The sequence below is a fragment of the Rhinatrema bivittatum genome, chromosome 1 (genome assembly GCF_901001135.1).
Source record: "Rhinatrema bivittatum chromosome 1, aRhiBiv1.1, whole genome shotgun sequence".
In the NCBI taxonomy this organism is placed as follows: Eukaryota; Metazoa; Chordata; class Amphibia; order Gymnophiona; family Rhinatrematidae; genus Rhinatrema; species Rhinatrema bivittatum.
In genome coordinates this window covers 138,153,030-138,175,530 of record NC_042615.1, presented here as the reverse complement: position 1 = coordinate 138,175,530, position 22,501 = coordinate 138,153,030, and the positions used below count along the sequence as shown (strand labels likewise).

At 40.6% G+C, this 22,501-nt stretch overlaps 1 protein-coding gene across 9 annotated transcripts in view; it reads right to left on the bottom strand.

The window, feature by feature from the left end:
- The window catches only part of CLOCK (clock circadian regulator), a 430,837-nt gene that overhangs the window by 261,907 nt on the left and 146,429 nt on the right, over nucleotides 1-22,501 (bottom strand). For 8 of the 9 annotated variants that reach the window (XM_029587462.1, XM_029587474.1, XM_029587432.1 and 5 more), the window contains one exon: nucleotides 12,956-13,104. In XM_029587462.1, coding sequence (XP_029443322.1) covers nucleotides 12,956-13,104 — 149 coding nt within the window. Of the gene's footprint in view, nucleotides 1-12,955; nucleotides 13,105-22,501 lie in introns of those variants that run through there. The other variant, XM_029587491.1, reaches the window with a different exon arrangement.

The window sequence follows — 22,501 nt, the reverse complement described above, 5'->3', positions numbered from 1 at the left end:
GATTAAGAACCTGTGGGGCAGATTTTCAAAGGGTTACGAGCGTAACCCCCGAAAAGCTGCCCCAAGCTGCCCCTGCTTGCGCCAAGCCTATCTTGCATAGGCTCGGCGGCGTGCACAAGCCCCGGGACGCGAGTATGACCCGGGGCTTCAGAAAAGGGGCGGGGAAGGGGCCGTGGCGGCGGTCCGGGGGCAGTCCCAAGTCATCCAGCACAGCGGCCTGTGCTGGGGGATGGCGCGCCGGCGTGGGCAGGCGTAAATTCTGAAATAAAGGTGGGGGGATCTAGTTAGGGCTGGGGGGTGGGTTAGATAGGGGAAGGGAGGGGAAGGTGGGGGGGAGCGGTAGAAAAGTTCCCTCCATGGCCGCTCCGATTTCGGAGCGGATCGGAGCGGCCTTGGAGGGAATGGAGGCAGCCTGCGCGGCTTGGCGCGAGTAAGTTGCACAATTGTGCATCCCCTTGCGTGCACTGACCCTGGATTTTAAAACATGCGCGTGCGGTAGCACGCGCATGTTATAAAATCGGGCGTAGATTTGTTTGCGCTGGGTCGCGCGAACAAATCTATGCCCACGCGCAGGTTTTCAAATCTGCCCCTGTATACGTGAGAGAGAGCATGTGTATGTATGGTTAAGAGCCAATGTGTATGAGAAAGGGCATGTGTGTAATTGTGTGATTGAGATTCTATGTAAGTGAGAGGAAGAGCATATGTGTGTAATTATGTGATTGAGAGCCTATGTAAGTGAGAGAGAGCATGTGTGTGATTGAGAGAGAGGAGAAAGTTGCAAGCAACTCCCCCTCCTCCTCCTCCTAATTCACAACAATCTCAGGGTACCTGGAAATCGAACATTCCCAGGTATGGAGAGCAGAGAATTTTTTTATCCGTATTATTTTTAATTATTGGGTCTTTGTGTCTGCTGTTTTGAAATATTTTATTGATGTCTAGAAATTTTTTATATGAGTTTGCAATTATTGGATATTCAATTCATCAGCTGTTTTGAAATAATCTTTTCTTTTTATTAGTATGGTTTATTGCTATTGATTTTATATTTCTTGCTTTATTTTATGAGGATTGGTGATTTCTCTTTTTCCTTTGTTGCACTACATATAGAGACTCTGGCTTGTTGCAGTTTCCAGTTCAGTTTTCGTCTGCATGTTTCTATTTATGCTTTATGGTCTCTTTATTCTTTGTTAGGTGAGGGTCTGCACATGTGGTTGACGAGAAGTATTTTACTGCATGTATTTTCTAGGTAGGGTTCTACAGCAGCCTGGCTTGTTCTATTTTCCTAATAGAAGTTTTGGAGTTTTAAGGCCTGGTGTAATATTTTCAATGTTGCCTTTTCTTAAGATAATTGGTTAGAGTTTGAATGCTGGAAGTTGATGCTGTTGTGGTATGGAAGGTTTACTATTTATATAGTTTATGTTCAGAGAATGTACTCTTATTTTTCCCTTGTGTCATTCATAACAATAAAAGTAATACAGGGCCTTTTTTTTTTTTTTTCTGCCCTAGATTGTAATGAGCAGTGTGTCACACATGAGTGTTGTCCATCAAGTGTGTCATGATGGGAAAAAGGTTAAGAAACACTGCTCTAGGAAATACATGTTTAGATCTTTAAATCTGCCTCCATATGGCTTTACAACAAAGATTAGTAACATTTTAGTAGCTATCCTCTGGACCAATTCCATCCTGTTTATAACTTTTGAAAGTGTGGTCTCCAGAACTGAAAGCTTCAAATGAAGTCTCACCAAGGACTTATACACAGGCAGCATCACTTCCTTTTTTCTGCTGACCATTCCTCTTCCTATGCATCCAAGCATCTTTCTGCCATTGCCTTATCCACCTCTTTGGTCACCTTGAAATCATTGTTTCGTGCACAGAAATATTTCACTCCCTAGACTGTACCAGTCCCACATGCATAACTGTGTTTTTTTAGTAGCAAATCTTAGCTGTCAAACTAGACCATTCCTCTAGCTCGGTTGAATCTCTCTTCATGTTTTCCATACCTTCCTGCCTGTGTACCCTGTTGTAGATTTTAGTATCATCCACAAAAAGACAAACAAAAAGCTTGAACAGTATTAACTTTCTGCCTCCCTCCCTATTTCTCCAAAGCCAGATTCAAACTGGCAGCCCCAGAACTCAAATTCATTATGATGCTGTTATAGTTACCTTGGTTCTGTGTCAACTGTGTTTTGCATATAATACAAGACATAAGATTCCAGGTCCAATTCTACAGTCAAAGTCATCATGCAAACTTCTGAGAACCATGATGGTATTCTACAAATTGCTGATGCTAGTGAAAAAGCCAGCATTGGCCAGTGAGTCCCACTTGGCTACTTGAGGTCAAGTAAAGAGTGCCTTTACAAGAAAATGCATTGAGAGCAGTAGCTTCATGTTTTAATGTTGGATGTGCTTTTTCTTATTAAAGCATGCTTAAATATTTGCCCTGAAGCAGCCCAATGCGAAAAGCTGGCCCACATCAGCTCCAGTTTCTTTGCAAATTTGTTTCGGCTGAAAAAGCAAGAAAAATTAATTGTGATGCACAGAATCAAGACTCTTTTTAGAGTTTTTGACCTTTGACTGGAGGTTGGATTTAACTTTTGAGCACTGGTGAGCCATGGTAATTTTTCTCTGAGGATTTGTTCATCCTTTTATAACATATTATTAGAACCACTTGGGTGAATCATTTTTTGTGCTCTATTAGTATTTTATCAACTGCAAAGAAATACTTATCAAGATTCAAACAATCTTGTCAGAGGCTGGCATTTTCAGATAAAAAGAGAAAAAACAAAAGAAACTCAAGCAGCAGAAATGTCTTCTCTGCAATATTCAACAAAATAGGGAGCAGAATACTGCACTTGAGTTTGAGTTTGATACGCTATCCATGCTATTCCATACATTATCTGTTAATGAAAATCAGTCAGGGGATTTTTAGTGTTACACTTTGCGATCTTTTATTGCTTTGAGGGGGTCTAGTTTTATGCCTTAATGATAAATTAATGTACCATTGAAAGTACAATCGAATGTACAACTCAATGTAAGAGTGTGTCTACCATGCTACGAGCTAAGTTATATCGTTTGGGTATATTCTGCGATGGTGGCAATCACCCCTTAATAATTTTCCTGCATAATGTAGTTAGATATGGCACACGGCCGCTGTATTTTTTATATTGTATTTGAATTGCAATTTTGAGTGTATTTATACTATCCATGCTATTCCACATATTATCTGTTAATGAAAATCAGTCAGGGGATTTTTAGTGTTACACTTTGCGATCTTTTATTGCTTTGAGGGGGTCTAGTTTTATGCCTTAATGATAAATTAATGTACCATTGAAAGTACAATCGAATGTACAACTCAATGTAAGAGTGTGTCTACCATGCTACGAGCTAAGTTATATTGTTTGGGTATATTCTGCGACGGTGGCAATCACCCCTTAATAATTTTCCTGCATAATGTAGTTAGATATGGCACACGGCCGCTGTATTTTTTTATATTGTATCTGATTTGCAATTTTGAGTGTATTTACATTTTTAGTCGTTATTAATTAATTGTCAAAAAGCAAAGTATTCTAACTTTCATGTACATTATCGTTGTGATATATGTTGTACCTGATTTCTAATCTTGTTTGGGTCCTTTGCAAGGAGTCCTCCCTATTTGAATTGTTTCCTTTTTTACAGTTGAAGAATTCCGCTGAAAATCACGTCCCTCCCGATGCAGCCGCGTTTGGCGAAACACGGGTCCGTGTCGGGGGACCCTGTTTAAGTATTGCGTCTTTCTGAAGCAATGGAGTTGCCGCCAATAAAAAATTAAAATTGCCTGAACTTTGAAGTTGTTGTTGGGACTCATTCAAAACTTACTGCATTTCCTGATTTATGCCAGTTCTCTGCAATACTGCCATCTTCAGTAGCCCTTAGTAATCAAAACCTCAATAAAACAACGAGCTTAGAAAACATAAAAACATGAGATATGCCATACAAGGTCAGATCAAGGGTCCATGAAGCCCAGTATATTGTGTCCAACAGAGGCCAACCAAATAAGAACATAAGAACATGCCATAATGGGTCAGACCAAGTGTCCATCAAGCCCAGCATCCTGTTTCCAACTGTGGCCAATCCAGGCCATAAGAACCTGGCAAGTACCCAAAAACTAAGTCTATTCCATGTTACCGTTGCTAGTAATAGCTAGAGATGTGAATCATGTGATCGATCGTCTTAACGATCGATTTCGGCTGGGAGGGGGAGGGAATCGGATCGTCGCAGTTTGGGTTTTTTAAATATCGTGTAAATCGAAAACCGGCACACTAAAACATCCCTAAAACCCACCCCGACCCTTTAAAATAAATCCCCCACCCTCCCGAACCCCCCAAAATGCCTTAAATTACCTGGGGTCCAGTGGGGGGGTCCCGGTGTGATCTTCCACTCTCGGGGACACTAAAACAACCCTAAAACCCACCCCGACCCTTTAAAATAAATCCCCCACCCTCCCGAACCCCCCCCAAAATGCCTTAAATTACCTGGGGTCCAGAGGAAGGGTCCCGGTGTGATCTTTTACCTTCGGGCCTCCGGTACGTTGTAGAAATGGCGCCGGCGCCATTTTGTACGGAAAAACGATTCGCGTGCAGGAAGTCGTTCCCAGACCCCCGCTGGACTTTTGGCAAGTCTTGTGGGGGTCAGGAGGCCCCCCCAAGCTGGCCAAAAGTCCCTGGGGGTCCAGCGGGGGTCCGGGAGCGATCTCCTACGCTCCTGACGTCGGGGGACAAAAAACAAAATGGCGCCGGCGCTACTTTTGACCTGTCATATGACAAGGCAAAGGTAGCGCCGGCGCCATTTCTACAACGCACCGGAGGCCCGAGAGTAAAAGATCACACCGGGACCCTCCCTCTGGACCCCAGGTAATTTAAGGCATTTTGGGGGGGTTTGGGAGGGTGGGGGATTTATTTTAAAGGGTCGGGGTGGGTTTTAGGGTTGTTTTAGTGTGCCGGTTTTCCCGCCCTCCCCCTTCCCCTTCCCCCGATTTACGATTTTTTGACGATAAATCGGCGGAATTGTTATTGTATCGCGGCTCTAACGATTTTTGACGATTTAAAATATATCGGACGATATTTTAAATCGTCAAAAAACGATTCACATCCCTAGTAATAGCAGTGGCTATTTTCTAAGTCAACTCAATTAATAGCAGGTAATGGACTTCTCCTCCAATCAAGTACCCAAACATTAAATGAACAGATCCCAAGCTACTAATCCTTATTGATTAATAGCAGTTTATGGACTTCTGCTCTAGGAACTCATCCAAATCATTTTAAAATCCAGTTGCACTAACTACTGTAACCACATCCTCTGACAATGAATTCCAGAGCTTAATTATGCGTTGAGTGAAAAAGAATTTTCTCCTATTTATTTTAAATGACCTATTTGCTAATTTCATGGAATGACCCCTAGTCCTTGTATTATTCAGATGAGTAAATAAACAATTCACATTTACCCATTCAAGTCTTTTATCATATCTTCCCTCAGCAGTCTCTTCTCCAAGCTGAACAGCCCTAACCTCTTTAGCCTTTCCTCTTAAGGGAGCCATTATATCCCTTTAATCATTTTGTTTGCCCTTCTCTGTACTTTCTCCAGTGCAACTATATCTTTCTTGAGATGCAGCAACCAGAATTGTACACAGAATTCAAGGTACGGTTTCACCATGGAGTGATACAGAGGCATTATAACATCCACCATTTTATTCGCCATTCCCTTCCTAATAATACCTAACAATGTTTGCTTTTTTGACCGCAAGAGCACACTGAGCCAACGATTTCAAAGTATTACCCACTATGACGCCTAGATCTCTTTCCTGGGTGGTAACTCCTAATGTGGAACCTAACATCATGTAACCACAGCAAGAGTTCTTTTTCCCTATATGCATCACTTTGCACTTGTCCAAATTAAATTTTATCTGCTATTTGGATGCCCAATCTTTCAGTCTCACAAGGTCCTCCTGCAATTTATCACAATCCGCTTGACATTTAACTACTGTGCATAATTTTGTGTCATCCGCAAATGTAAGCACTTCACTCGTCATGCCCCTTTCCAGATCATTTATAAATATATTAAAAAGCACCGTTCCTAGTACAGATCCTGAGGCATTCCACTGTTTACCTTTTCCCACTGTGAAAACAGACCATTTAATCCCACTCTCTGTTTCCTTTCGTTTAACTAGTTTGCAATCCACAAAAGGATATCGCCTCTTATCTCATGACTTTTTAGTTTTCTTAAACGCCTCTCATGAGGGATTTTGTCAAACACCTTCTGAAAATCCAAATACACCACATCTACCGGTTTACCTTTGTCCACATGTTTATTCACCCTTTCATAAAAATGTAGATTTGTGAGGCAAGACTTCCCTTGGGTAAATCCATGCTGGCTGTGCCCCATTAAACCATGTCTATCTAAATATTCTGTGATTTTATTCTTTATAACAGTTTCCACGAAGTTTCCTGGATCTCCCCTGGAGCCCTTTTAAATATCCAGTCTTCAGGTACAATGGACGATTTTAATGATAAGTTACATATTTTTACTAATAGATCTGAAATTTCATTTTTTAGTTCTTTCAGAACCCTGGTGTATATACCATCCAGTCCAGGTGATTTACTACTCTTCAGTTTGTCAATCTGGCCTACTACATCTTCCATGTTCACTATAATTTGGTTCAGTTCATCTGAATCATCACCCTTGAAAACCGTTGGCGGAACGGGTATCTATCTCCCCAACATCCTCTATAGTAAACACTGAAGCAAAGACTTCGTTTAGACTTTCTGCAATGGTCTTATGTTCCCTAATGGCCCCTTTCACCCCTCGATCATCTAATGGTCCAACTCCCATGAAGGTCTTCTGCTTCGGATATATTTTCAAAAGTTTTTATTATGAGTTTCTGCCTCTACGGCCAACTTCTTTTCAAATTCTCTCTTAGCCTGTCTTATCAATGTCTTACATTTAACTTGCCAATGCTGATGCTTTATCCTATTTTCCTCTGATGGATCCTTCTTCCAATTTTTGAATGAAGATCTTCTGGCTAAAATAGCCTCTTTCACCATGCCAGCAATCATTTGGCCTTCCTTCTATCTTTCTTAAAGCATGGAATACATTTGGACTGAGCTTCTAAGATAGCATTTTTAAACAATGTCCACACCTGTAGTACACTTTACCTTTGTAGTTACATTTTTTTTTTAAAATTATTTTCCTCATTTTTTCAAAATTTCCCTTTTGAAAATTTAGTGCTACAGCCATGGATTTACTTACTGTTTCCCTTCCTGTCATTAATTCAAATTTGATGATGTTATGATCACTATTGCCTAGTGGCCCCACCACCGTTACCTCTCTCACTAGATCCTCGTCTCCACTGAAAATTACATCTAAAATTACTCCCTCTCTTGTCGATTCTTGAACCAATAGCTCCATAAAATGGAGAAATTACTTACCTGATAATTTCGTTTTCCTTAGTGTAGACAGGACCAGTGGGTTATGCTCTCCTGCCAGCAGATAGAGACAGAGCAAGCTAATGTCACAATATATACACCTGCATTGACCCAAGCCTGCCAGTATTCTCTTCAAAAGCCACTGTGGATAGACTAGTAAAAAACTTGATTAAACAAGTCAACCATAACTGTACTCAACCAATAATAAACATTGAACTTAAGTAAGAACATAGGTACCCCCAAGCTAGGGACTGGATGAACATTTACCAGTAATCTCTTGGGATCCATATCTCCCCAGGAAGACTACTGACACAGTTGGCAGCTGAGGGTGGGAACCTGAGTCCATCTGTCTATTCTAAGGAAAATGAAATTATCAGGTAAATAATTTCTCCATTTCCTAGCATGTAGACAGATGGACTCAGAACCAGTGAGATGTACCAAAGCTACTCCCGAACATGGTGGGAGGCTTTCCACGTCCAGTCAACACCGCACATGCAAAGGCTGCATCTTCCCGGACCTAAACATCCAGACGATAAAACCTGGAAAAGGTGTGTAAGGAGGATCATGTCGCAGCTCAGCAAATGTCAACAGGAGAGGATAACCTAACCTCCGCCCATGACACTGCCTGAGCTCTAGTGGAATGAGCCCTATCCTAAATAGGCAACAGCTTTTCAGCATCCACACATGCAGCCGTGACATCTCCTTAATCCAGCAAGCTATTGTAGCCCGCAAAGCTGGGTCTCCCTGCTTTCTTCCACTATGAAGGACAAACAGATGATCTGACTTTTGGAAAGGTTCAGAAACCTCCAGATACCGCATGACAAGTCTCTTGACATCGAAGGAACGCCGGAGGCGATACTCCTCCATGTCCCTGACCTGATCCAGGGACAGCAAAGAAATAAACTGATTCAAATGGAACTCAGACCACCTTAGGCAAGAAGGAGGAAATAGTATGCAACTGCAACGCCCCTGGAGTCACCCAAAGGAACGGCTGCCACCAGGAACACTGTCTTCAGGGTCAATAACCGCAAGGAAAGGCGACAAAGTGGTCGAAACGTAGGATCTGCTAAAAAATCCAGCCTTGGGTTAAGACTCTACAAGGGAACAGTCAATCACAAGGGAGGCCGAAGGTGCTTCACTCCCTTCAAGAAACGAGACACATCAGGATGGGACGACAGGGAGACACCACCTACTGTGCCTCTGAAACATGTAAGAGCCGCAACCTGAACCTTCAAAGAATTAAAAGCCAATCCCTTATTCAACCCATCCTGCAAAAATTCCAGAATAAGCGGGAGCTTAACCGAACAAGGAAGAACACCGTGCTCCTTGCACCAGGCCTCAAACACTCTCCAAACCCGCACATATGATAGAGAAGTGGAGAACTTCTGAGCACAGAGTAAGGTAGCAATTACTGCAGAAGAATATCCATGCTTCAATAGGCAAGCCCTCTCAAAGGCCAAACCATAAGACAGAACCGAGCCGGATCCTCATGAAGAACCGGTCCCTATTGCAACAGATCCATGTGCAGCAGAAGACGAAGGGGGTCGTCTATCAGGAGTCTCTGCAAATTCACATACCATGGATGCTTGGGCCAATCTGGAGCCACCAGGAGTACTAGCCCCCTGTGGATTTTGATTCTGCGAATGACCCTGCAAAGCAAGGGCCACAGAGGAAAGGTGTAAAGCAACTCATCATCCGGCCAGACCTATATGAGAGCATCGATGCCCAGGGACCACTGATCTCTCCTGTGACTGAAGAATCAAGGAACCTTCGCATTGTAAGAAGTCGACAACAAGGGAGTCCAGACTCTCCTGCTGAGAAAGTCTGCTCGTACATTGTCTTTTCCTGCGATGTGAAAGGCCGAGATCACCTGAAGATGTCCTTCCGCCAATTCCATAAGTTGGTCTATTTCCTCCAACACTTACTGGCTCTTGGTTTTTCCCTGGTGATTTATTTAGGCCACCGTCGTGTTGCTGACATCAGGCGGACCGCTCGACCTAGTAGTCTGTGGCTAAACTGCAAGCATGCCAACCTGACTGCCTGGGATTCCAGGCGACTGATATTCCAGAGAGCCTCCTCAGCTGTCCAACGTCTCTGGGCTGTCAGTTTCTGACAAAGAGTTCCCCATCCCTGAAGACTCGCATCTTTCATGAGCACCAACCAGTTCAGGGAGGACAAGGGAACTCCCTTTCTCAGATGATCCTCCTGCAACCTCCACTGGAATCCAGAGCAGATTTCTATCAGCAAGTGGAGCCGAACCGAATAGACCTGAGACTGCGGGTTCCAACACGACAGCAATGAGTGCTGAAGAGGACGCATATGCACCCTCACCCATAGCATCACTTCCAGGGTTGCCACCATCAAACCGAGCACCTGTAAATAGCTCCTCACCATTGGGCGGACAGTGTTCACCAACTAACGCACCTGAGACTTCAAACTTTGGATTCGCGTGTCTGGTAGAAAAACTTGCCCAGCCGCGTGTCGAAGCGAACTCCCAGATACTCCAATGACTGAGAAGGCTGGAGACTGCTCTTGGCCAGGTTCACCACCCAACCTATTTCCTGCAGCAAAGAAATCACCTTGTTTGTCACCAGACTGCCAAAGACTTGGCCTGAATCGGCCAGTCCTCCAAGTATGGGTGTACCAGAATCCCATCTTTCCTCAACGCTGCCGCCACAACCACCATGACCTTGGAAAATGTTCTGTGGGCAGTGGCCAGGCCAGCCAAAGTGCAGTGCCTGAAACTGATAATGGCGACCCAGCACCGCAAAGCGCAGAAAACATTGGTGCTCCAAATGGATGGGAGTATGAAGGTAAACCTCGGACAGATCCAGGGAGGTCAGAAACTCCCCTGATTGTACGGCCATTATCACAGATCGTAAGGTTTCCATGTAAAAATGAGTCACTCACAGCTGACGGTTGATACTCTTGAGGTCAGAATGGGATGAAAGGAACCTTCCTTCTTGGGTACGACAAAATTAATGGAATAGCGCCCCGTATTTTCCTGAGACGTAGGCACGGGAGCCATAGCCCTCAGCCGGAGGAGCCGCAGAAGCATAGACTCCACTGCTTGTTTCTTCTGCAGGGAATGGCAAGGAGACACCATGAACATGTCCCGAGGAATTCTGAAAAACTCCAGCGCATATCCTTCCCGTATCTTCCAGGACCCATTGATCTGATGTGATCAAGACCCACCTCAGAGAAATAGGCATCCCCCATCTCCTCCTCCCGAAGGTGGGTCAGCAAACCTTCATTGGGAAGCTTAGGATAGTCTGCTCCTCTCTTGGACTGTCAGGGATGAAAGGACAGACCTACCAAAAGGCAGAGTCCTCTTAAAAGGTCGGGTTTCTGTAGGCACGAAAACGCTTAGAACACCTGAGTCGACCCCTCATAGAAAAGGAGCGCTGCAATTGCTTTTTATCCTCCGGTATACAGGGAACTGGAGATTCGCCCCACTTACTGCCAGCTTTTCCAACTCGCTCCCAAACAAGAGTGAGCCTTTAAAGGGCATTTTTGTAAGATTAGCCTTGGAGGCTGCATCAGATGACCAATTCTGCAACCATAGCTGATGCCTGGCCACCACTATGGAAGCCACGCCTTTGACCAAGGTATGGACCAAATCACAGCCCATGTCAGCCAAAAAGGCGGCAGTGGATTTCATAACTGCTCGGGAATTCACCCCAGAATCATCCATTTCCTGAGAGAGAAACAGATAAGAGCACACCACAAGAGCTCAACAAGAAGAAATCTGCAAAGCCATTGCCACTGTGTCAAAGGCCTGCTTAAGGAGAGATTCAATTCGCCTATCATGCATATCCTTCAAGGCTGCTCCTCCCTCCATGGGGACAGTGGTCCATTAGATACAGAACAAACAAGCACATCCACTTTAGGAGAATGCAAACACTCTCACAGCTGGATCCAGAGCCTTCCAATGCCCAACCCCCTTTGAAATTTGCCTCCAAGGCGTCCCATTCAAGATCAATCAATTTTCGAATGGCATACATAACAAGAAAAAAGCAAGTGGCTTTACTGAAGGACACCAAAATGAGAACCCTCTTCAGCTCCAACAAAGAAACTGCCCCAGGTTCTCCCAGCTTCTTTAATGTCTGGGAAATCAGGGCTGGCAGTTCATCTCTATGAAAGAACGTGGTTCGATATGGCTCCAAACCAGGAAGAATTTCACCATCTTACAAGGAATCAAGATCTGCCTCATCATACGTGCCATCCGGGTCCCCACTGGGAAAACCATAAAAGTGGAAGAGAGAGGGGCCACCGGCTGAGGGTCCAACCTGACCGAAGTGGGCAAAGTGTAGGACTGCGCCTGAACAAAGGCTTGTAAACCTTAAAAAAAACTCCAAAGAAAAAAGCAACTGGATCAAGACTAAGACCAGAAGGTAATGGCGGATCGAAGAAGGTCGATGCTGCGCGTTGCAAGCAAAAAGAAAAATGGAAATAATCATGATGGAATAACATATTGCTGAGCTGAGAAGAGGTGTGGGTAAGCGATTTCCCCTGAAGATGTCTCAAAACCTAGCCATGTCGGGTTAAAACGCTACCAGGGACTATTTTCTCAGCAGCTCAGTTAACAGCGTGGATTGAAGATCTTGCTACCTGGTTGAGAATTACAAATATAACCAGAATGAGCTAAGTATTTTCATTTCTGGATTGAGCTAAGTAATGTTGTGAGTTGAATATTCAATGAATATCTATGCTTTTTAAAATTATAACCATCATTGGATTCAGTTAATGACTTTAAAATTATAAACATCATTTGATTCAACTTAAGATTTTGTGAGCTGTGGAGAACATATAATTGGGAAATGATCAAGATTTAATGAGAATCCTTCCAAAATAGTCAAGTGGTGAACTGTTCCCATGTTTTAGACAAAAAAATAATAATAAATTCAAAAAAATTTTTGGAGTGAATAAATTATAAAGAAAACTAAGGTGGTTGGTGGTTTGTTTATGATTAAAGCAAAAACGAGGGTAACCTGGATGGTACTCTGAGGTTTATGAAACAACCACTGTCCATCATTAAAAAAAAATTTTTTTCGGAACAAGGATGTTTTTGGAATATGGATTTTTTGTCTATATAGAAGATTTGTGAACTTTTTAGAGATATATAATTGAAAGAAGATAAAATAAGAAAAGAGAAAAAAATTAAGAGGTGGGTGTAGGTTTTTGGTGTTGCATTTTGGAAAACTGTTTGCTGGCATTTTTAAATTTGCCACGTTTGAGAGATGTGGTATGTTGTGAGGTAAGTGGACTATTTATATGCTAAAGTATTATGATAAATATAAGGTAACAGAAATCACCCTTTTCATGTTTGAAACACTATGAATCAATACTTGAAAAAGCATTTGGTAATTACTGAGAAGTCCAAATAAAGAGAATCAGCTTCTAACACAAAGCTTGAATGAACTAATCACTATAAATGCTTCAGAATCATTTTTCAGTTATACACAATAAAAAAAATTAGCTGCATGAACTCACAGTATTACCTTTGTGCTTTCGTAAAAAATCAATGCTCTTCTGCAATACAGTAGATTTGTCCATCTTCCGAGCATTCCCTGGGAGCATAGATCCAAGTTCTTTGATGAGAATATTAAACTGATCTCTTCGTTTCTTTTCAGATTTATTTCTGGACACTCTGGGGTTGGAGAATTGAGGACGAGAAAAAAAGACAGAGAACGTTCTAAGTTCAGTTAAAAACAAAATTAAACACATACAACCAGATGCAATGCATTCCCTGATGTAAGGTAAAATAATGCCATTTGCCCAAAGGATTTGCCACAGTGATGTGGCAAATCTGCCGCCTGAGCAGATGGCGCTAGTTTGATGTATGGCCACTGAAAGTATTAGACAGTTACCGTAATGAGATAAAGAACATCAAGATAAGCAAACTGCAACGTGATGAGAAGGATTACACCAGTGGATATGTTTATCCCTGGATGCAACCAAAGAGGTTTAAATATAGGAATAAAGGAGACTTTTCATCATCTTCGGATGAGTCTTCTGATGAAGATAGACATAATTATGATAAGGGTCCAAGTGAAAGAGATAATGCTAGACAAGTTCGATTCAATGTTCCTGTTACACAACAAAATGATAATCGTTCTAATAAAGATGGACCTCCTATGAGAGGTAGGGGGTCTAGAGGTGATTTTAATTATAAATCACGAAAAACTTACAGTTATAGGGAACCTTATAATTTTCGTCGGCAATGAGGACAATCAAAATACGGGTGGTGGAGAAGTAGGCATGATGAATGTAGTGAATTTGTCTTCTAAATCAGTTGATGCTTCTACCTTGCAGTTTTTGAGCAAAGGGTTATCGTTTGTGCCGGTGACAAGACATGATAGTTTTTCTACTCGTATTGATCTCAAAAGATTTTTTAGACGGTTGAGAGATTTTTTTGGAGTGGATCAACAAGGGTATCTTAAAGACAAATTACATAAATCCTCTGGATGGATTCCCTCTGATCCTCCTAATCCATTAATTACAGCATTTGAAACAGTAGTCATACAAGACGTTGAATGTATAGAAGCACATAAGGAATGGATTAATTATAATACATCCAAGGAAGATATGAAGGTTATTCAACATCTGAGAAATGACTCAAGTATTAGTATTAAAGGGGCTGACAAAGGAGGAGCATTGGTGATTATGGATACGTCTGCGTATGATGAGGAAGCTTGGAATCAATTGAACAACACGCAGTTTTATGAACCTATAGAATTAGATCCAGGAAATGATCTTAAGATGCGTATGAATGACATTGTTACTAATGCTAAGAGACTAGGACTTATTACGAATAAAGAGGCTAAGTTTTTATATGTTGACACGTTTTCGACACCTTACATTTATTTCATACCTAAGATTCATAAGTCGATGGAGAAGCCTCCTGGCCGGCCCATTGTCTCAGGACGTGGTTCTGTTTTTGAAAACGCAGCCAAATATGTGGATAACATATTACAGCCATTAGTTATAACCATTAAGTCATATGTTAAGGATACCACTTCCTTTATTAATATGGTGGAACACTTTGGCGAGGTGGATTATCATAGCATTTTGGTTACAGCGGACATTACATCGCTGTACACAAACATTCCTCAACAGGCAGCGTTGTCTATTATAGAGATGTCTTTGGACCAATTAGGGTTTCGAGCTTCTAAAAAACACATTGTCATGCAGTTAGCTGAGATTGTGATTTCCAAATTTTATTTTCAATTCCAAACCCAACTGTTCAACCAAATTAAAGGTATCCCCATGGGATCCCCTCTTGCACCCTCCGTTGCATGTTTGTACGTGGGTCTGTATGAAGAGCAACATATGTACACTTCGCGTTATTTTGGTTATACTCGCTTATACAGAAGGTATATTGACGATCTTTTCTTTATTTGGGTAGGCAGTGAAGCAGACTTACAACAATTTGAACAATACATGAATTCGTGTGATTCAAATTTGAAATTTACTATGCAATACAGTAGGAAACAGTTACTATATTTAGACATCTTGGTAAAAATTCATAATAAGGAACTTAGTACATCCGTGTACATTAAGCCTACAGATAGGAACACTACTCTTCACTTCCAGAGTTTTCACCCGAAAAAACTGAAGGAGAGCATACCTATTAGCCAGTTTTTGCGGTACAGACGCATTTGTTCAACCACAAATGAATTTAAAATTTGTGCGGAAGGGTTGAAAGAAAAATTCAGAGAAAGAGGTTATCCTCTTAAAATCATTAAACGTGCTTACAAAAGGGCGTTATACGCTAATCGTGATAATTTATTGCTTCCGAGTCCACGGAATCAATTAAGTAGACCCATTTGCACTTTACCTTTTTCCACGAAGGCTTATTCCATTAAACAAATCATTTTGCAGCATTGGCGTATTATACAATCTTTGCCTGGGTTTGAGGAACCCCCCATTTTTGCTATGCGCAAAGGTATGAATGTGAAATCGCTATTGTCTAGAACAGGGGTGGAACAGGGACAAGACAATTGGGGACAGGCTAAATGTGGAGCTTGCTCCGTTTGTCAAAATGTTCTGGAGATTAAGGAATATAAGGTACCTCATCTAGCTTACCCCCATTTTTTGAGGGGCAGTTTTACGTGTGCATCCACGATGGTTATCTATGCAATCATTTGCCCATGTGAGTTGATATACATTGGATATACAAGTAGGCAAATTAGACAACGCATTATCGAGCACAAAAGCAGACTCAGGACTCATAAAAGTGGAGCGCCATTGGTGTCCCACTGGGACACTGCTAAACATAATCCTGATGACCTTAAATTCTTTGTTATCCAACAGTGCCATGTACGGCAACAAGGCGATGTGAGTAATATCCTTAGGAAAATTGAACAAAGGTACATCTATACATGGAGAACTGTTCACCCGCAGGGATTAAATGATATGATTGAGTGGGAGGCTTTTTATAGTGCTTAACGGAAGCAAGATATATGTTCTTTAGATATCTGCGTATTTTGCTGGGTTATGCATGTATTTTATATATGCAGTCAGTCTTTTTGACGTTGTCAGGCACGTATGACGTAGGTGTCGTAATGATGGGATGTGAGGTTTAAATAGACGGAAGTTACGCATTGACGGTAGTCTTCCTCGGGAAGACCTGGGCATGGCGGCGGCGTCTGTCGTATTGAATGTTTTGAACTGACATTCTCAAATGGAGAAGGTTTTTTATGGTTGATTGAGGTAAGACCTTGTAACTTTTTTGGTTAAGATTTATGCTAGTAAATAGGTTCACAGCGGTCAGCTTTCATTGATAGTGTAACTAGGGCGGTAGCTGATATCAATGTATCATTATGCAACGTTTTAATGGGGATACAAAATCGCGTGAAAATAAGTTGATAGGAAATAAGTTAGCAGTGAAATTAAAACTGTTATGTAGCCTTAATAAAGAATACATAATGTTTTAGTTTTGACGGTGTTGGGGGTAAATATTATAAACATTATATGGAGGTGGTTGTGTTCATTTAGTTAAGTAGCATTGAGTATTGGATACATGTGTGGACATGATCTATTTTCAGATAGAGAGTTGATTTGTTCGAAGGTCTAAATTTACAGCAGTTATTTAATGATTTAATATAGGTATGGAAACATTGTGGTCAAGTTTCACACGAAAAATTAAGGATGTATAGACAACACATTTCCTGCAAACTTGCGGCTACAAGTTAAGCGTGTCAAAATCAGGGAGAAAGTTTCTCGTGTTGGATAGACCTGGTTGGTATGATGTGTTTGAGGTGAACGTGCACAGGGTGATTACCCTTGTTATAAAATGGTTATTTTAATTACATGAAATGTTTTTTGTATAGTTGTAGAAGTGATCGCTTTGTGCAATTGACATCCACTCAATGAACATCATGGATTTAATGATGTAGGATGGACGTATGGATATTGAATAACACGTGGGATGAAGACGTTGATATATGATGCTCATATGAATAACTCAGCAATTTTCCCTGAAGAAGCCCCAAGGCAGGGGTGAAACGGGTATTCCGTCGGGTATTGTAGCGTTGGGTATTACATTGTATAAATTGAAACAATATATTAAGTTATCATTTGGTGACATGTGGTAGATACTTTGTATCTGGTATAGCACTGGAAATTATTGTCCAATTTAGAAGAAAAAATCATGTTAACAAGTTGCAGAGACTGCGTCTCCTCTGTAATAACGAGTGAATTTTTTGAAGTACAATGTGTTACAATATCAGGGGGATATAAGTTGTGTTATTAACATTGCTGATGTATATGATGCTTTTTAATAGTATGGTGTGTGGTGTGTGATAGTATGTGTGGTATGTATGCAAGTATGATGGGAATATTTTAATGTGGGTATTGTTTATTGCACTTGGCACTTTTTGTTAAAATGTATTTTTGATAAGATTGTGAAATAAAATCATATATACAATTTTTGTTTGGCATTAAATGTAGCCGAGTTCCTCTGGGCTGGAATATAATTGACTCTGATTAACAGAGGATGCACTTATGTATACGACACTGAAATATATGGTCATACATCAAAATGGCGCCATCCATTTGAGAGGAAGGCATTGCAGTGGCATCACTGTGGTGCATCCTTTGGACGAAGTAATTTTTATTCAACAAAAGAAAATGGCGAAAGGCCTGATCCTGGGCTTCCGGGCCTGGGTCTCGAAAACAGGACCTGGCCTCGGGTTTTGTTCTAGGCCTTGGCGATAGGAACACGCCTTGACTGGACCCCGGTGTCAGACCTAGGCATACACCTAGGTCTCAGCGATGGGACCCAGCCTCAGGCAGGGCCTGGGCCTTAATAATGGGACTGGCTTTGGACCTAGGCCCAGGTCCGGACTATTTTTTCTTTTACAGAGAAGTCAATGGGGCCTATGGATTGCTTTCCCCATTGATTTCATTGTAAAACAAAAAAATTGAAATGAACAAACATACATTTTTGTTTTGGTTGAGACGAACCTGACTAATGACTGTGACCTCTAAAACAAATTAACGAATTATAACTAATGTTTTTGACTCTGTTCACCCCTATTTAACATTTTTTTCTTTTTTACTTATTTTTACCTCTATGGCAAGTCTCTTTTCAAATTATCTCAGCCTGATGTATTACTTTTTCCATCTAACTTTCCAGTGCTTATGCTCTTCCCTATTTTCCTCATTTGGTCTGTTTTCCATATTTTGAATGATGCCCTTTTGGCTTTAATTGCCTCTCTCACCTCACTATTAAACCATGCCAACAGTTATCTGGCTTTCCTTCAACCTTTTTAAATGCACATTTTATCTAGACCTCAAGGATGGTTATTTTAAACAATGACAGTGAACCACAGGAGAATGTGCAGAAAGATTGAATGCCCACTCTTTTTTAATAAAGAAATATTTTAAAGTTTATTGCGGCAACTCCACAGTGTAATACAAAAGTTTGTATAATGAGTCCCCCGACACGGACCCGTGTTTCGCCACCAGGCTGCGTCGGGAGGGACGGGGAAGGCAAGGCTTTTTTTATTCTAGAAAATATATAAAAAACAATTAGAGAAAATATGTATAACAACAGGTGGACATTAAAGCATAGGAGCTTAACAGTGATGAAGTGACACAACGTAATAATGCTAAACAGTCAAAAATAAGCCTATCAGGCAGACATAGGAAAAGAAGAAAAAAAGAAAAAAGAGAGGCAAAAATTAATATAAATAATTAGTCCAGTGGCCAAAAGAATGAATACATGATCACTATTAAGGTGTCATACTGTATACAAAATTAAAAATAGAAATGGCAAGCTGAAGTACGGCCCGACGGACTGTTCAAGCTCTTGTGACCTTTCAACATGTATAACCACAAAGAAATTTACAACGCAGTTAAACATAGTTAAATAAAACTGAAATTCCAGAAGATAAAGTTTAAAAACGTACCTGAAAAAGTATTCAACAAGAGTATCACTGGGAGAGCAGTGCGATCAGGACGCCGACCGCCATTTAACTCCAAAGTTTTTGGCGCGAAAAGTTCATTAACCAATCAGGGAAAAGGTCTCAAAACTGGACGTGATGGAAAACTGTCCATGGTTTTTTAATATACAAATAGGACCTGAAGGACAACTTACAAGACCATCAAAAGTTGTTTATATAATTAAAACAAGGAGGGGAAAAAAAAAAGAGAGAGAGAAAAACAAAAATCGTATTGATACAATTAAATCAGGGAATATGTCAGGTGAAATAACTTTATCTTCTGGAATTTCAGTTTTATTTAACTATGTTTAACTGCGTTGTAAATTTCTTTGTGGTTATACATGTTGAAAGGTCACAAGAGCTTGAACAGTCCGTCGGGCCGTACTTCAGCTTGCCATTTCTATTTTTAATTTTGTATACAGTATGACACCTTAATAGTGATCATGTATTCATTCTTTTGGCCACTGGACAATAATTATTTATATTAATTTTTGCCTCTCTTTTTTCTTTTTTTCTTCTTTTCCTATGTCTGCCTGATAGGCTTATTTTTGACTGTTTAGCATTATTACGTTGTGTCACTTCATCACTGTTAAGCTCCTATGCTTTAATGTCCACCTGTTATACATATTTTCTCTAATTGTTTTTTATATATTTTCTAGAATAAAAAAACGCCTTGCCTTCCCCGTCCCTCCCGACGCAGCCTGGTGGCGAAACACGGGTCCGTGTCGGGGGACTCATTATACAAACTTTTGTATTACACTGTGGAGTTGCCGCAATAAACTTTAAAATATTTCTTTATTAAAAAAGAGTGGGCATTCAATTTTTCTGCACATTCTCCTGTGGTTCACTGTGATTTAATACGTGCAGAACGCTCCCGTTTTGTCTTCTGGACTATTTTAAACAATGTCCACACCTCCTGCAAGTTTTTAACCTTGCTCCTTTTAGGTTTTTTTGTTTTAACAAATTTCCTCATGTTATCACAGTCTCCCTTCTCTTTCTTAAGAGAAATGAGGACTCATACAGATCTACCATGCTCAAAATATGTTACTGCAGTTACAGACATTCTTCCTTAAGAGTAAAAAGTCTACGAGTAGAATACAAAACTCCAGTTGATGCTTTTGGAAGCTGATGCACAGAAAGACAGTGTCTAATGATGTCAGTACATGAGAGCATCCTCTCAGCTAGTAAGGCAGTCTACCATGCAATGTGATTTTTATCCAGCAAATTGAGCAAGTATTACTGAATTATAAAAAAAGCCTCAAATATAGAATATCAAGGTCTCATTTTTACACAATGTCATTATTGGAAACTCAATTTAACACTCTTCAGACCACAATTATGATTTGGACTATAACATCAAGGAAAAAAAAGGTAAACACCAAAACAAATCTTTTGTTTCAATGTACTTTTTAAAATATGCTTGGGATTCTTTAATTAAAGTAAATATTGCAAATCTCCATCTTTAACTGTTTTAAACCTACTTCTATACCTCTGCATATCTTAATACTGCAGCATATTTCATGCTACATTTTCCATCTAAAAAAAAAAACTAAGAATGTAAGAAATGCCATCCTGAGTCAGACCTATGGTCCAATGAGCTCAGCAAACTGTATCCAGGTCACTTGGAAGAAGTACCCAACAGATCCTAATGGAGAGATCCATTACTTGCTGCCCACTCCCAGAAATAAGAGCTGGTGCTCCACAAGCCTAGCTGGCTAATAGTTATTAATAGACCCATCCTCTAGAAACTTGCCCACATCTTTTTTAAAACCCAATTACACTACTGGTCTTAATTATAGCCTCTGGCAACATACTGCACACATTCTTGTTTTAAATCTACCTGTTAGTTTTATGGATTATCCCTTAGTCCTATTATTTGAAAGATTTTCATGAGACACTCCCCAAGAAATTAAAAGGATAGAAAGCTTTTAGGAGGGAGTGGAGTAAGAGAGGATGGGATGGACTGGGATTCCGCAAAATTTTGCAAATTGGTAAGAAGTCTGCATAGACAAAAAGGCTGGGAACCCCTGCCCTAACCTATTATTATTATTATCATCAAAAGTTAAAAAAGAAAAGGAACTGAGAGGAAACTATAACATCGGGAGGTGAGATGACATCGCGAGAGAGAGAGAGACCATGCCCCCTCCCACGACGTCACAGAGACCTTCGTCGGCGGTTGAAAAGCGCCTCACCACCAGGCGTCGTGCGACAAAGGGGTTTTCCCCTTTGTGCTCCCCTTCGTGCAACCCTTGGTTGCACGAAGGGGAGCACAACCCTTGGTGCCTCATTTAATATCCTTTTTTTTTACATTTTCTGTTTATATAAACCTTTTCCAAGTTATGTACCCTTTTTAGTTTGTTAACAAGTTTAATTTGTAATTGTTCACTGTATCAGACTATGGAATTATTCTCCAGCTGTTTTTTGTTCTATGTAAACCGGTATGATTTACATGTAATGTAAGAATGTCGGTATATAAAAATCCAAAATAAATAAATAAATTAAATCTTTCTTCATAAGGAAGTCAATTCCATCTGCTTTACCATTTTTTGTTGCTGTTCTCTGCACCTTTTTCAGTTCTTCTACACCTCTTTTTGAGATGAGGTAGCCAGAAGAGTACAGAGTGTGGTTGCACCCTGGATCCACAGAGAGACATTATGATATTCTCGGTTTTATTCTCTATTTCTTTCTAAATAGTTCCTAACATTGTGTTTGCTTTTTTTGATTAATGCAGCTTTATACTCTCTTTATTTTTAGCAGCAACAATTTCATTGCTTCATTCAATGTGTTGATATTATGCTACATACAGCTACAATGAAGTTGCCAGATCAATAATTTATAAATTTTTGAAGAAAACAGTGAAGGTGGTGCAGAATGCAATCTAATGGGGAGCAAGTTTTATTTCTAAAAGCTTCAGCACATTCATCTATGATTAGCAGAGGAATTGTTTAGATTTGATTGACAATAGCAGGCTATATAAAGAACAGAAAGCCCCATTCCAAGCATAAACAGATAGTGTGTAACACTTTACTTGTCTCGAACATTTCCCATTGCACAGCACCTTAAGTTATTTCGGCTTATAAAATGACCCAAACACACGCAAACTTCTTACCTTTTCAGATGCAGCAAATTAAGCTCAAAGAAAAAGTTGAAATAGCTCTAAATGCTCTGGAATAGGGTGTCTTAAAAATTAATTGCTTTCCCTTTTCTTTTAAGGTCATCTGAGGAGATAGATACATTTTAAATAAAAGAGTGAAACAAATTTCGATTGACCAAGGGTTCAGAAAAAAGCAAGTTTGCTTACCGTGTTTTTCGTAGATAGCAGGATGAATTAGCCATGCTTTCTGGGAGTCCCTAGCTAGGGAACGAAGTACAGCTCTGCATCCGAGCAGGTAGGTTGTAGATGCTCACATCTGAATGGGATTCTCTGTGCAGCGTATCCCCGTAAATGGTGGACAGTCTTAGGACTTGGTAGCATAATGTAGAATTTGTTGTCCCACGGAAGTGTTGGCACTAGCATGCTGATAGAGGCAGTAGTGAGACATGAAGGTATGCAAGGAAGCCCACGTAACTGCCCTACAAAGGTTCTGAATGGAACCT